General features: G+C 41.0%; 1 protein-coding gene across 1 annotated transcript; it reads left to right on the forward strand.

The window, feature by feature from the left end:
- The first annotated feature begins 276 nt into the window (after positions 1-276).
- Positions 277-15,336, forward strand: LOC109030340 (uncharacterized). Its single transcript, XM_019041238.2, has 6 exons — positions 277-534; positions 4,080-4,188; positions 7,574-7,830; positions 11,222-11,312; positions 13,193-13,239; positions 14,875-15,336. Exons 1-6 carry the CDS (start codon positions 292-294, stop codon positions 14,986-14,988), a joined length of 861 nt encoding a protein of 286 aa, XP_018896783.2. The 5' UTR covers positions 277-291; the 3' UTR covers positions 14,989-15,336.
- The last annotated feature ends 580 nt before the right edge of the window (positions 15,337-15,916 follow it).

The following is a 15,916-nucleotide window of genomic DNA, read 5'->3' on the forward strand; positions in this document are numbered from 1 at the left end:
TTTGGATCATATGGAACTAGGTTTTGTTCGGTACACACACCCGAATTATTCGGTCTGTTCAACCGAATTGTTCGGTTTGTGCGACCGAACCATAATAAATTCTTACAGTTCCGTTCAGTGGATCGAACAGTTCGGCTGAGCAGACCGAATAATTCGGTCGTGTGTACCGAACAAAATCGTGGTTCCATATGATCCTAGCTAGTTCGGATTTACCGAACTTTTTTTTTCAGTGCAAATCTCAATTTCATGGCACAACTCGGTAATTTTGTGTGATCCCCAGAGGAAGAGTACATGAGAACGAGGGGCGGCAAGCCGCCCAGGTCCCAATCATTGACCCCACGAATGTTTACCCCTCGCGGACGCAAGAGGAGCAGCTCAGCGCCACCACCTGGACGCACCAACTCCAGGGAGCCCCGCTTCCCGGAGCGCGGGGGGTCAGTGCCGCCCCCCTACACCATCGGTCGAGACCCCCCCGAACCCCCTCTCAAGGACTGGCGAGTTCCTGCTCACCTGTACCCACCGACCCAGCCTCAAGTACGCTACAAACTACATTCCCGACTTATCAAATAAACACTCAAGAGAGCACTGAAAAAAAAAAAAAAAATCGCGGTGTATTTACTAAGAAAAGGGTAAAATTACCAAGAATTCAGGGTTCTATTTGATCCCAGTTTTTTCTCAGTAAAATTACCAATGATGGAATTGGTAATTTTAACGAGAAATCTCGGTAAAATTATTGAACTTTCTCGGTAATTTTACTAGACCTTGGTAAAAACGCCAATATTTTTTATCGACTGCGTTAGAATTAGCGAGATAAAATGGCGAAGTTACCGGGAATTGATTACCAATAAAAGTGGTATTCTTACCAGAAAAAAACAGTAAAAATACCGGTTTTTAGGTAAGCTTACCAGTCTGTCTTGGTAAAATTACCAATAATTGGTAAAAAAGGTGAGATGGTAAAGGTACCAACGGACCTTGGTGAAAACGCCGCGAATTTTTTTTCAGTGAAGGGCTAGCATGATTTTTACCGAGAGGGCTAACCTAATTAGTCCGTCGAATTGTCGCACAGTGGATCGAGGCAATAGGAGAGGTCGGACAAAATTTGGAAACTTTAAATGCTTACAACTCCGTTTACACGAACTTTGAGGTTTTAAAAGTGGTTGTATTGGTTTCCTCGTAAAATTGTCTTCTGAAAGTACCCTTAGAAATTTAAAATGTGACGAAATAAACGCAATTTTAGTCAAAAATTCCATATTTGACCTCTCTAATTGACTCGATCCACTGTGCGCTGATCCTATGCTTAGGTTCAGTTTCAAGACCATCGACTGCTGATAACAATCTAACAATCGACGTGTCCGCCATTTTATGGAGAATGACTCTAAATGAGGGACTAAGAGACTTGGCGCCGGAGGAATTTTTTTTTTTTTTTTTTTTTTTTTTTTTTTAAAAAAAAAGCAAACAAATATAAATGTGAGAATTTTAGACAGAAAAAAAAGTTCTAAGAAACGCAAAATATGTGGTCGCCCAAGGCAAGTGATTACTGTTTGTGCTCCTCGCGACAGGCCAGGGTGTGCATGCGTGTAGAGACTATTTGGAGAAAAAAGTCGCACGTATGTGCGAGAATCTTTCAAATATCATGCGTGACATTTTTTGTGATGTATGAGGATATCCGTAAAAATTAAAAAGCAAAAAGTGTACTTTCATCGATTCCTCGTCAAATTTTAAGTGCTTTTCGAATCACCTGCTACGTTAATTACTGTCGATCAATCGGTAAGAGATGAAGATGTAAAATTAATATACCGCTATTTTTTGTCGTTTCCTCCAAGAACGTGCAGAAAAATATAGTGATTGCTGTGTAAATACACCGTCGCAAGTTCAGCACGATCTCCAAATTAGGATGCAAATCTGAACTTTCCTTCTCTAACTTTTCATGAAACAAACAAGTTTTATCTCACAAACTGCACTGGTTGCCGTGAACACCATGAACTGCTACTGCTCGTAGCCTTACATTCCATTTGCGTCTTGGATTCTTCTTGTCACGAAGCTGTCGTGTAACTGACTTGATTAATAGACATTTAAGGGACCTGGAGGACAAGGTGCATAAGTGAGGTCTTTGGAAAAATTGAGATATCATTGATTTCAAGTAAAAGTAGTCTTCATAACCACTACTAGTCTTCCGTCATAAGGATCCATGTGATATCGAAACTTCAAACACGTTTTTCTCGAAAAATAGTAAAAACTGCAGTTATTACGCGCACTTATGCCTCCTCCAAGCCCCTCATTTAATGGACTTTGGCCTCACGGGGGTTTCACGGGGGTTTCACGGGGGTTTCACGGGGGTTTCACGGGGGTTTCACGGGGGTTTCACGGGGGTTTCACGGGGGTTTCACGGGGGTTTCACGGGGGTTTCACGGGGGTTTCACGGGGGTTTCACGGGGGTTTCACGGGGGTTTCACGGGGGTTTCACGGGGGTTTCACGGGGGTTTCACGGGGGTTTCACGGGGGTTTCACGGGGGTTTCGCGGGCGTCTCACGGGGATTTCACGGGGGTTTCACGGGGGGTTTCACAGGGGATATTCGGGCGTTTCGTGGGGGTTTCGCGGTTGTTTAACGGGGGTTTCACGGGCGTTTCACACACACGGGGTCGTGACTCGGTGTGTGTGAAACAATGGAATATGGTCAAATACCGTGGGGAGTTTTTTTTGTGGATTTTTTGGGGATTTTTTTTGGATTTTTTTTTTCGCCAAGGACATTGTTGGGTACTGTGTACCCTTGACTGAACAGAGATTTCGAATCTCCCGCCGCACCATCTGTCCTAATGCCACCTCGTGCCGACAGATGGTAGCACGCTCCAGCCCGGACCCGAGCCGGTCCGCTTCCGAATCCCCCCGCCGTACCGCCGCCCGAGCTAGGTAGCTGACCCCTCTAGTCTCTCTGACTTTCTTCTGTGCTAGTGCGAAGAGGTTATCTTTGTTCTGCTACCGCTACCGCAACTCGTGGTTTTGCTCCTGTGCTCCTTGCTATTTTCAAGTTTTCTTTTCTGCTAGTTTTGGTTTTTGCTTCCGCACTTCTGGTAAGTCGCATCAGCCGTCCGCCGTAGAGCCTTTCCGCTTTGGTGAGATTTTCATTTTTATTTAGTTGCCAGTGCTATGATAGTCTGCTTGGTTTATCATTCCTATCGAGTTGACCATCTCTGGATTAGTTTCCTATTTTTATTCTCGCTCTCTCATTTCACGCCGATGAGTAGTTACTCCGCCGACCGCCGGAGCTTCTAGCTATGGAGTGAGTTTCAGTATTTGAGCCCGGAGTGAGGTTCTTTCTCAGCATGTGATCTGCGGTCCTCCCATGCGTCGAAGGTAGGCCAGCTTATCCGCTATCTCTCTCTCTTTTCCTTATCATATTGGTGTCGGGCGGCTGGGAGGAAAAGCTACAGTCCACTATATTATTCTCCTTGAGCGTAGGAGTATTTTCAGACATCACATTTGGATACTTAAATGTGAAGTGAAAGGTTGATAAAAAAGTGAGTGAGCCCGCCTACATTACCACACGGCCCCACACGTGCTATCATACGAGAACGCATTTCGAATTGGAATCGTGCGCAAAAATTCAGATAAACAATGCTCTGCATTTCTCAAAATTGGCACGTACTCTTAAAAAGCTCGATTATAAAAGCTCAATACACTGAGGACGTTGCAAAGAACATCGTATTGAGTGGATGGATTTACTCACGGTTGCTCTGATTGCATACCACGTTGCCTGTAACTTTGATTCATATTTTTATTTTTTTTAGCAAAGAGAGAGACATCAGAATGCCTTGGATCTTCCAATGGATTTGTTCTCAAATTATATGACAAATATACTTCCATAATTGCATCGATTTATGTCGATCGAATCCATACCCTCCTACACATGGACCTGCTCTCAAAAAAACGCTGTAGGTTCATTCGGAGATCCAGGGTAATAAGGCCAATTTTGGCTTTTCGTCAGGGGCTTTATACCCTTCCTTTGCAAAGTGAATTTTCAATATTAGAGAGTGTTCTAGCAAGTTATGTTTCTCTGTTTTTGGACGAATCCTGCTCGTAGCATCAGTTCGGCAATTTATGTTTCGCTTGTTACGCTATGACGGCAGTTGCGGCTCTTGAGATTCTACTAGCGCACCAGGAGGGAAGACTCACCTTGCTCTCCGTTCAAAGTAAGTCCAGCACACCCACTTTAGCATCTTCAACATCCGGAATGGATCTTCGGCATCCAAACGAAACAGATAGGTTGACCAACTGGTCAGAAATAATTGTTAACAGGGACTTTTGCGGCGCAAGTTGTGTGAATCCGAAAATGAAGGGGAATCATATATGATGAAAAAAACCGGCGCTCCGCTTCGCTCCGCGAAATTTCGACTTTTGATACGCGTGGCATAGGTTTTAGGGCAAGAATGTAAAATATGGTCGGTTGTAAGGGGGGAGTGTTGACATAGAGAGCATAAAGGGACTGGATATTTTGAGATTAAATGAGAATGAGAGAAAAAAGTATGGCCGATTCGCAGTCTCGCAATTTGGACTTCGCAGGTGCGGTGTTTGTTGAAAGAGGTGTTAGTTAGTTAGTTAAATTTTATTAACGACGATCAGCATCTAGGCTATTTTCGTCGGGGACTAGGCCAATTTAAATTTTTAAATTTAGTTTCTTGAAGAGTTTTAAATTTCTGTTACTATCATTGGACTTCTGAACATAATAGGGAGCATATTAGACGGGAGGGAACTTCGAATTTTTTACGTGTTGGCATAGGTTAACGGGCAAGAAAGTAAAATATGGTCGATTGAAAGGGGGGGAGTGTTGACAAGAGAGCATAAAGGAACTGGAGATTTTGAAATTAAATGCGAATGACGCGAAAAAGTAGGCCGATTCGCAGTCTGCATACACATTCATCTATACTCCATATATACAGGGTGTTTCAGACACCGTCACAGGCTTTTTCTCGGTTGGTTAATGCCGCACGACAGACGGAGGACCGCGGGGTTGAATGGGAATTGTCCCAAGGAATCGAATAACGTGGTTCCCGAAACCCTCACCACCTAGGGGGTTGTTTTAACGGGGGGGTCTTAAGCTAAAAGTCACGGTTCCGACCCAAATTGCGGATAGATAGCTCAGAAATGAAATTTGCGAAAAATTTCACGTGGAATTGACCCTAAAAATCCAAAAATCAGGACCATCCAAGGCCCAAAAATGCACCCTTTAAAGAGGGGGACAGTACACTCCATATTTCTCTTTGGTCTCAAAATTGACGTAAATTCTCCAGAAAGACAGTTTCGAGGTACTCGACTTGAGAAACAAATTTCCTGGTCCGAGCTCCTTTAGCCCCCCTTGGAGAGTAATCGGGGGGCCCAATTTTGAAAATGGGGCTCCTTTCCGAATCGCAAAGTGATGCATCCAAATGAGGAGCAGGAACACATTTAATTTAAGTGACTCTAAAAGTTCTTATAGGACCCCCTGTTTATGGCAGAAAGTAACTCCCTGAGGAGGGGGGCTTCGCCCGCCAAAAAATTCACAATGACTCCTTTCTGTGGTGCAAAAATGACGTCGATTCTGCAGACAAAGACGGTCTCCCATGTAATCGGACCGAGGGCTCAGGGAACATGAAATTTAGAGTCCTCGGGGACTCGGATATTACATGACAGAAACCATCTTTTTCTGGAAGAATCAGACGTCAATTTTCGCGGCACCAAAAGATGGAATCTGAGAAATTTTTGGCGGGGGCGATGGCCCCCCTCCACAGGGGGTTCACTTTCTGCCGTTCAGGGGCGGGACAATTAGAATCTTATTAGAGACACTTAAGATGTAAATGTAATCTGCCTCAATTTGGATGCAATCAATTTGCCGAACGGAAAGGAGCTCCCGATTTTAAATAGGGCCCCCCCCCCCCGTTAACTCCCAAGGGGAGCTAGAGGAGCTTTGGGACATGAAATTTGGATTTCTCAAGGTCGATTACTCGGAAAATGTCTTTTTTGGAGAATTTACGTCAATTTTGAGACCAAAGAGAAAGTATGGAGGGGGGTACTGTCCCCATCTTTTAAAAGGGTCATTTTTGGGCCTGGAAGGTCGAATTTGGATTTTTAGGGGTCAATTCCACGTGAAAATATTTCCGTCGCTTTTCAATTCTGAACGATCTATCCGCATTGGTGGGAAACGTGACTTTTAGCCATCGTTGACCCCCCCTTTACCCCCAAGGGGGGTGGGAGGGTTTCGGGACACCGAAATTCGTATTCCTTGGGTCAATTCCCTATTCAACCCCGCGGTCTCCGACTTCGTTACGACTTACAACCGAGAAAAAGGCCTGTTAAGGGTTGTTCTGAAACACCCTGTATATACACATGAATTTGAATGGCATATATTTTCGTGATCTACGACCCGTGATCGGTGCTCTTCACAATGTCTCAGGTCTGGGTCCGACATCATGGGAGAATGCAATAGTGTATTTTCTTCGGAAAATACACTAAAAAACACAGTTATGCTACCGTTACAACGGTTGTAATGTCGCACGGGATTCCACGGTAGTAGAACCGTGGATTTTGATTCCTGTAACGATGAGCACGGTGATATGACCGTGTTCACCGTAATATTACTGTGGGCACAGACATACTAATATGCGCATGGTTATGCTACTGTGCTCATCAATAATATTATCAAAATCCACCGTTCCACTACCGTGGAATCTCGTGTGACATTATTACCGTGGTAACCGTCGAATGATCGTGGGTTTTTTTTTCCCCGTGTACGTTTCTGTTGTACACGTTTTTTCTACTATGGACTCACCAAGTTTGAAAAGTTCGTTGTTTCTTTATTGTTTAAATGATTTCCAACCTATCTCATATGAAATATGTGGGTACATAAAATCCTGAATATATATATACATTTTGATCAGAATACTGGTAATGTAGTATCGCGTCTAAGATATTGGACTCCATGTACACCCCATGTTCGGCCCCGTAATAATGCTGAAAAATCACCAAATTATCTACTCACCTAGTGCTTTCAGAATATAAAATAAAATAAACAAGGTATAATGACCCATTTTGCCGTGCTACGGATAAACGCCGTAGGAACCTTCATACGTTGCCAAATTTCCTTTGGTAAATCATGAATTTTCGAGAATATTTTGTGAAAGTTTTTCTTCAAATTTTTCAGAAAATTTTGTTCGCAATTTTACCTACAGTTCTTGTAAATTTCTCGGAAAAATATTCATAATTTTCCTAAAAAATGAACATATTATCGAAGGAAATTTGGCAACTCTCGAATGTTCATACGGCGTTTTTCCTTAGCACGGCAACATTGTCGGTTAGGTGGTATTGTTCCTGAGCCCTCGATATACCAGGTAAGCAGTGGCGAGGCGTGCTTTGCGATATATCGATTGATTCGCCATTTAAACCTATGAAAAAAGATCGATTATCAGGGCGTTCGCAGCGAACACCTTAGTAATCGATTCTTTACCATAGCTTCAAATGGCGATATATCGATAATCGATCCTTCACGCCACGCCACTGCAGGTAAGATCCCGTGAATCCATAAAAATCTGGAAATGTTTACAGACTTGATTGACTGCGATCGCACAAACAATGGCTGTATGGGAGGGCACACCAGTAACTCCCTGAATTATATAAGGGATGTTGGAATAGCCACCGCCAGGGCTTATCCATACCAAGCGGGGCAATTCGGATGTCGGTCCAATCAAATAAAGCCTTACGTCAAGCTCACCACCTTCATCGAATCAGATCCAAGTAATATAGAGGGTCATTTAGAGCTCAGCCCAATTCCAACGGCGGTACACCATCCCCCGGAGCTCCAAGTAAGGAACATTTTTATACCCCCCCACCCAAAAAAAAAAAAAACAAAAAAATAATCATCAGTCATTCTGCATGCTGTTTATTGAGATTGATGGGCAAAGTTATAGACAAAACTAGGGGCTACGCCCCCTGGCCGCTACGCAGCCCAACCCCCTGAAGGCGCCCCGCGCCATCAATGGGCCGCTTCGCGGCCCTATTTTTACCCTCCTATCAGTGTTAGTTTTATTTTTCCCCTAAAAAAATACAACATGAGGTATACTTTAATTTTAAACTTTACTTAAAATTACTTTAAAATTAAAAGGACGCGTTTTGGAATGACTGCTTGATGAAATATTGCAGTAAAACAATGAACAATGATAGTCAGGTAATAATTAGGAATTCATGAGTCGGAGATCGAACCCACATTGTGATCAAGGCGGACGCATTTGACGTCTTAGACGACTCGGCCACCGTTCGACATGATGTCCCAGGTGCGAATCTTGTGAAGATAAGTGTAGAGCTGATGCGCAGGCTACCCAGCTACTGCGCAACCTCCTCGACCATTGCGCATCCTCCCGCGCATAGCGGTAGCAGTACCGGAGCATTCTGTAAACTCACTCACTTTTATAACGTGATTTTAAAAAAACCTGGGTCCTTTTTCCAAAATCTGATTGCAGCGGGCTCATCTAGGGCCTATTACCTGTCGATTTACGCAAAAATCATGGAAATCGGCCCGGTAGAACGCTCAAACGAACTATGACAAAAAGTATAAATTTACATTGTTTAAACGGGAGAATTCGCAACTTTACCACGTAATATAAAAAAACCTGGGCCATATTTTGAAAATCTGAAAAGAGTTGGCTTATCTAGAGGCAATTGCCCGTCGATAGCCGCAAAAATCATGAAAATCGGCCCGGTAGAACGCTGGAACTAAGCGTCACCAGTTTCGCAAAATTAGGAGGTCTTGGAGCTTATAGTATAGATGACAATGAGGTGAGCCCATTGGTTGAAGCGAGGGCTTGCGATGGACAAAGGAAGTAAGTAATCACTAAAAATAGCTTAAAAAATTTGACACTCGATTCAATCGGATTTTTGCTTGAATCCAAAAAAAATCTGCTGAAGGTGATTCGACGTTCGCCGTTTTTTGTGTCAGAGCGACGTGCGATATATCGCATCGATTCGTTACATAATTTCAGCTGCTTGTCATTTTTTTCGAATTTTGGGATCGCACCTCTGTTGTCATGAGACTGAAAAATTCATGTACCAAATTTGACAAGGAAATTCAACGTAATAAAGGTGTGGTTTTTTTAGGGGATAAATATCGCATTCAATACTCATATTGAAACTGCACTCGAATGCAATATTTTTCATCTGAAAAACCCTGCCTTTATCACGTTGAATTTCTTTTTCAAAAGTATATGAATTATTTAGCCTCATGATAACAGAAGTGTGATCTCAAAACTCGAAAAAAATGACAAGTAGCTGAAATTATGGAACGAACCGATACGATATATCGCACGTTGCTCTGACACAAAAAATGGCGACCGTCAAATCACCTTAAGCAGATTTCCTTCGGATTCAAGCAAACATCCAATTGGATCAAGAGTATTTTTCCTTGTCAATTTTTTTTTGAGAATGGACTCTGGATCCAAGAGTCTTTTCCTCCGGTGTAGACAAACTAACGGTATCCAATGAGAGGTTCTCCGGTTAGTTTATTAAATCTCCCTTGGTCTAATCAACTACCTGTTTCAGCCTATGGGATGCTTTTTGTCATTTTTGTCCATCGCTTTGTCCATCAATTTCGATAATGAGCCCACTTCCGTGCTATGTAGAAACGCTGCGTTGTATGTGCTTCTGGACGTTGTAGAATATATTTCGATAAAATTCATGTTTTGGGAAACTTCTGGCAACTTTTGTGTAATTTTTAGGATGATCGTGTTTCTGGCTGGAGCTGAAGTAAATGAAATTTTTTAAAAGAAATTCATGATTTTTTCCAAAAATAAATATATTCTTGGGGAAAATTTGACAATATTTTAATTTTCTCATGGTGTTTTTCCTCGACACGGCAGTATCATTGCCAAGCACTCTGCGGGCTAAATATTTAGATCGATGGACAAAAACACAGACATACAAGACGACTAGATAGTAATACAGCGATCCTATTGGTTAACTATACAAACCGTAAAAACCCCAAAAAACTTTCAGATTTGCAGTGGTAAAGAATCCGGTCAAAGTCTCAAACTTGGTGAGCATTTTCTTGTTACTTATAAAAAAATGAAAAATTATACTTCACCGTATATTGAACAGAGGCAACAATCGAATAGAGGCCCCTTCATAAATGAGTGATGCAACGGTCACGACCTGCGTGCGTGTGACGACCTTTCAGGTTGCAGGAGTACAATCATGATGTCTCTTTGCTTCTCCAATTTGTGTTTTTTTATCAAAATTAAAGAAAGTAAGTATTGATTGTTCTGAGCTTTTTATGTGCTCCAAAACAATATGGAATATGATATCACGCAAAGTCCACAATTTTTCGATTCAAGTCATATTATGCTTTTAAAACAGTATGGATACAATACTCAATCGGCTGGCTAAAGTCCAGTAATGTATTTTTCTTAAGATGGTCTCCTGCATAAATGAGTGATGCAACAAACGCCACACTTGTCCAAAGACAGCCCTTACAAGAGCCTTTTTCTTTACCTTATCCAAATTTTGAAGAATCACTGACACGTTCGCCGCAATGATCTTACTGTAATCGTCCCTGCTGCATGCTAGTAGATTGCTTGCACATTTTTCAGCCGTATCATTCTTCCTTTGTCTTCTCCCAAAACTTATTTATTTTATAATATCTTTTAATGTTCTTACATTACGATGCTGTGGTATGATATGCACGTCAATGGAAGCTAGCATAATAGTGCACCATACACCATTGTAAAATGAACTGATTTTTACGAAAATGTCTCTAGATTATCTACTTACATATTGCATATTTTTTTTGAAAAAAATAATGAAAAATTAAGAATACTCTACAGAAACCTCGATAATTGTATGAGCTTGAATACTCCCGTGCTAAGGAAGGACGCCGTATGAACACTTGAGAGTTGCCAAATTTCCTCCGATAAATACCGAATTTACTGAGAAAATTGTGAATATTATTTTCAAAAATTTTCTGAAAATTTTGTACGCAATTTAATCTAAAATATTTGAAAATTTCAATGAAAAATATGCATAAATGTGGTCAAAAATACATATTTTATGAAGAGAAACTTGGCAACTCTAGAATGTTCATACGGCGTTCTTCCTTAGCAGGGCACAATAGTCGCGACGTGTTGCTGATTTTAATGATTTCACTGGTTTTTCTTAAAATCTCATTTCATTTTTAGCTGGCATGAAACTTATAGATTTCTGTTTCAGTTTTACATTTCAGGAGTGTTCGATTCAGACAACTGCCCAAACGACATTTGGAGTATAAATCACGGCGTTGTCATTGTCGGTCATTACAGAGGTGCATATATTTCAATTTTCGTTTTTCTCCTTTTTTATTGTTTCAGAAATGCAATGGCGTGGCGTGCTTTGCGATATATGGATTGCTCTGCTATTTAATTAAATGCCACCAATTAAATGTTTTTCATTGGTTTAAACCTATGGAAAAGGGTCAATAAACAGGGTGTCCGCAACGAACACCTCAATAATCGATTCTTCACCATACCTTCAAATAAAAAGATATTGATAATCGATTATTCACGCCTCGCGATTGCAGAGATACATCGCAAACTTTTACGCGGTTAAAAGATGGATCTTCTACACTCTTATAAATCGTGGAGTGAAATTAGATGCCGCACAGTGGATCAAGTCAATGGGAGATGTCGGACAAATTTTGGAAAGCTTTCTCCATTTTACAAAATTTTGAAGTCCTAAAAATGGTCTCATAGATTTCTTCAGAAAATTTTCTTCGAGAACCACCCCTCAAAATGTAAAATTCACTGGGAAAAAAAAACACATTAGATTTAGAGTCCAGACTCTTGAAAACATTGACAAGAAAAAATACTCTTGATTCCATCGGAGTTTTGCTTGAATCAAAAGGAAATCCGCTTAAATTAAGAGGCTTGGTTCTTGATTTAAGCACGAATCCGATTGAATCAAGAGTATTCTTTATTGTCGATGTTTTTAAGAGTCTGGATTCTAGATCCAATGTGGTTTTTTCTTCAGTGTTTTAAATGAACAGAGGGAAATTAGTTGGATTCAATATGATTTTTCCAATTATTTTAAAAGATAGTAATCCGCACAGAGCGTGCAAAAACCTAATGGTAGAGACAAGTTGAAAAAAACTGACTCCGCGAGTTTGACTAATCGCGCCGAACACAGCGCGGTCAGCGCGACACGCATATTAGCGCCTTCAGGACTGAATGAATACTTCACGTATTGCGCCAAACACCATGCGTTTGGCACGAGCAGTGAAGCGCCTACAAGACCGTATAAATACTTCACGCATTGCGCGTTCGCTACGGAGCGCAGTGCGCTCTTAAAGGTGATGCGATGGACGCCATATTTTGCGTCAGAACGACGTGCGATGTACCACATCGAATGGCTTTATTTTTTCAGCTACTAATCATTTTTCTCGAATTTTGAGATCGCAATTCTGTTGTCAGGAGACTAAAGCACTCACTTACCAATTTTAACAAAGAAATTCGACGTAATAAAGGCGTGGTTTTTTTAGAGAGAAAATATCGCATTCGAGTGCAGTTTCGATATCAGTATATCGAATGCGATGTTTTCTCTCTCTCTCTAAAAAAAACCACACCTTTATTACGTTGAATATCTTTGTGAAAATTGGTAAGTGAGTGCTTTAGTCTCGTGACAACAGAATTGCGATCTCAAAATTGGAGAAAAATGACGAGTAGCTGGAAAATGGAATCAATTGATGCGATATATCGCATGCCATTCCGACACAAAATATGGCGTCCATCGAATAACCTTAATCTTTGAAAATTCTGTGCTGACTGGACTGTCACGCCGGACCCACCACGGTGTACACCATTTCCGACCAGTGCACGCCGTGAGCCTGCAATCCTGGGATCGTAGAAATTTTGCACCCTTAAATGGTACCTCAGTCTATTCTGTCATTACTGTCGTCCATTACAAGTTCGTCCGTCGTTTCTGATTGGCTATCGTTACAACGAGAACCTCTCTGTAGTGAGGAAATCGGTCAGTCGTTTGAGTTCCCGTTATGGAGATGCCTTACTGTATTAGGCTGTTTTTAAGATGATGTTTTTAAGAATCTGGACTCTAGATCCAATGTTATTTTTTTCCGGTGTTTGACGAAATAAACATCTAAATTTGCGGTTTCACAGAAATTCAGTGACACATTCCGATTTTTGGTTTCAGATGCGTGGATTATCCGAGACACGGTTCCTGAAGAATGGGGCTTACAGGTATTCAATCTATGAAGTTAATAATTTAGGATTATCTCCAATTTTTTGGACTAGGCCTCAGCCACCTCACCCCTCAGCGGTTAAAATATGGTGGAACAGTATGTGATCATAAAAGATTAGACAGCAGACTCTGGAGAAGTGTTCATAAGATCTACGGAATGACTTTTGAAATTGATAGACACAGCGATCGACAAAAAAGACAAAGGGAGTATGGAGCGATCTTATTGATTGAAATGGATAGTTCTTATAGACTAAGGGGGTAAATAATGGACTAACAACAGGGTCCATCGTGGGTTGCCGTTAGTTAGTCTATTACCTACACCATTTGTCCTTTACAACCAATCACCCGCTTTCACCAATAAGATCCTTCCATATCATTTTTGTCCTCTTTGTCTATAGCTTAGTCTATCAAATTCAATGACTAGCCTGCAGCTCAGACAATGTTGAGAAATCGAAGCAAGCTCAACTCATCACGGGAAAAAAGTGACAATGGTTCAGGACCACTTTGATTAAGCAACGCGACCCCATGTTGCTACTGGAGCGCAATAGAGTCGCTATAGGGCCCTGACGACTGCCTGTCCAGCTGCGACCATCATCGTTGCAGAGCCCAACCGATTTTAAGATTTTATCAGACCCCAACTAAACGTATACACAAATTCCACCGAAAATGGGCCCGCTGCAGACTTCAGCGAGAGAAAAAAGAGGAGTTGTTCCTGACAGAAGATAGCTCAAAAATCATGATGAGCACATCAGAAAAGTCTAAAATCCACTCCTAACTTCACAATCTGCGTCAGAAAAATGCGATTTTTAAGCTTCCTGCTTCAAGAATACTGCGACTCAGGTGAATATTTCGTAAGAGGAGATGTTCCGTCCAACGCTTTCGCACTAGGATGCTACGCAATATTCAGCATGGCTACCGCAAATCGTGAGGATTTCAATTTTATTTTTAGGATTTATCAACGAAAGGAAAATGTTCCGTCTCGTCACGTATGTTTTGGCGGGGTGCCGTCGGCCATGTTGAATATTGCGTAGCATCCTAGTGTGCAAGGGTTGGATATGGAACGACTCCTCTTACAAATTTTTCACCCGTGCTGTAGTATCATTTTTGAAAAGGGAAGCATAAGGATTGTGAAGTTAGGAATATATTGTAGACTTTCCAGATGCACTTATTAAGATCATTGGAGCCATTTTTTTTTCATAAACAACATTGGCTTGGCTAAAGTTTGCAACAAGCCCATTATACATATTATATCAAATGATGATAGCCCTCTGAATTTGTCAATAATAAAGTAATCTACCAGGTGAAAAATGTTGAATTAATGCTTGTAGGTTTAATGGTCGTGAGTTAAAAAGAGCGGGTGAACAAAACCTAAGGTGAAGAGACTGTGAGTGAGTACTCCTAGCACCATCTTATCCCCTAATTTCGTTTCCTTACTTTTCATAATTGAGCTGAAAATGGTGAAGTCTGCGCCGTTTTTAATCCTCAAACCATATCTTAAGGGGGAAGAATAAATGTCCTATAAATATTTGATGGTTGTGCGGTGTCTTCTGACAAAATGTGAATTTGCACGATGACTTGTGATTATATTTCTCAGGTTAGTAATTCGTTTTTTTTTTTTTTGCTTTTCTTTGCAGGGTCATTATTTGATGAAAAAAGGGATATGTTGCGTTGGTTTGTCGAGTTATACTCTGATCGACCCGCAAATTATGACATATAATGATGACAGGAGTAAGAGACAGAAAACATGACGGACACTGAACGATCAAACTTCAATTCAGAGTCATCAGAACCAAGGGCCAAACAATATCACATAATCACATTTTTTTGTTTAGTGTAAAATATTAGATTAAGACAAAATGGGACTCAACGTAAACTTGGAATAAAAATGAGTTGTCTTGCACTGAGCCTACCATAAAGCCCGACCCCAATTTTTTCGGGTATTACATGAATTTTGATATTTGAAGTCTTTTTTTTATCTTGAGGTTGTCACTTTTCTTGTGATCTTTAATGAAATAATTTACTAACTTTAAATATTATACAATTATAATTTTAAATATCTCTTCATTTTTTTATTTTATTTATTGATTTCTTAGGTTTCATTCTTCATGTATTGTCATGGGAACGGAGTTCCCCATGATATTAGAATCGTTCCGTTGCTTTCGCTATGGGATTCCCTATACCTCTGCGACCTTGAGCGTTTCGCCCAGTGTTCGATTTTTGGTTGATTTTCCGATGTATCAAAAACCGTTGTATTTTTTAGCCAATCATGTCTCTACGTCAAGTTGTGTTGATTGCTAAAATTCGCTTTCAGCGAGTTTTTTTCCAACTTGAGATGTCGTGTCTGACTGGTAAATCTGCGCAGAACCACGAAGTTCCGTTTTTAGGCAAATTCTTTTTTTTGGGAGGTTCTGATTGGTTATTTTTCGCCATCAGTTTTCTGTTCGTTGGTGCAAAAGATCGCCTACCTCGTTGCTCTTGAGAAGCCGCCATTATCCCACCTCAAATTTTACAAATAGAAATAAAGAAATTATAACTATTGTGCAAGGTGGAAAACTGCTCTGGAGGACCCGTTACGGATATATGAGCCAAAATTGGAACTCGACTGATTGATTTATTCCATGAATACAGAAATATTGCCTCAGCTTACTGCCGCGATCGCGAATGCATTCTGGGATG

The sequence above is a fragment of the Bemisia tabaci genome, chromosome 9, assembly GCF_918797505.1.
Source record: "Bemisia tabaci chromosome 9, PGI_BMITA_v3".
In the NCBI taxonomy this organism is placed as follows: domain Eukaryota; kingdom Metazoa; phylum Arthropoda; class Insecta; order Hemiptera; family Aleyrodidae; genus Bemisia; species Bemisia tabaci.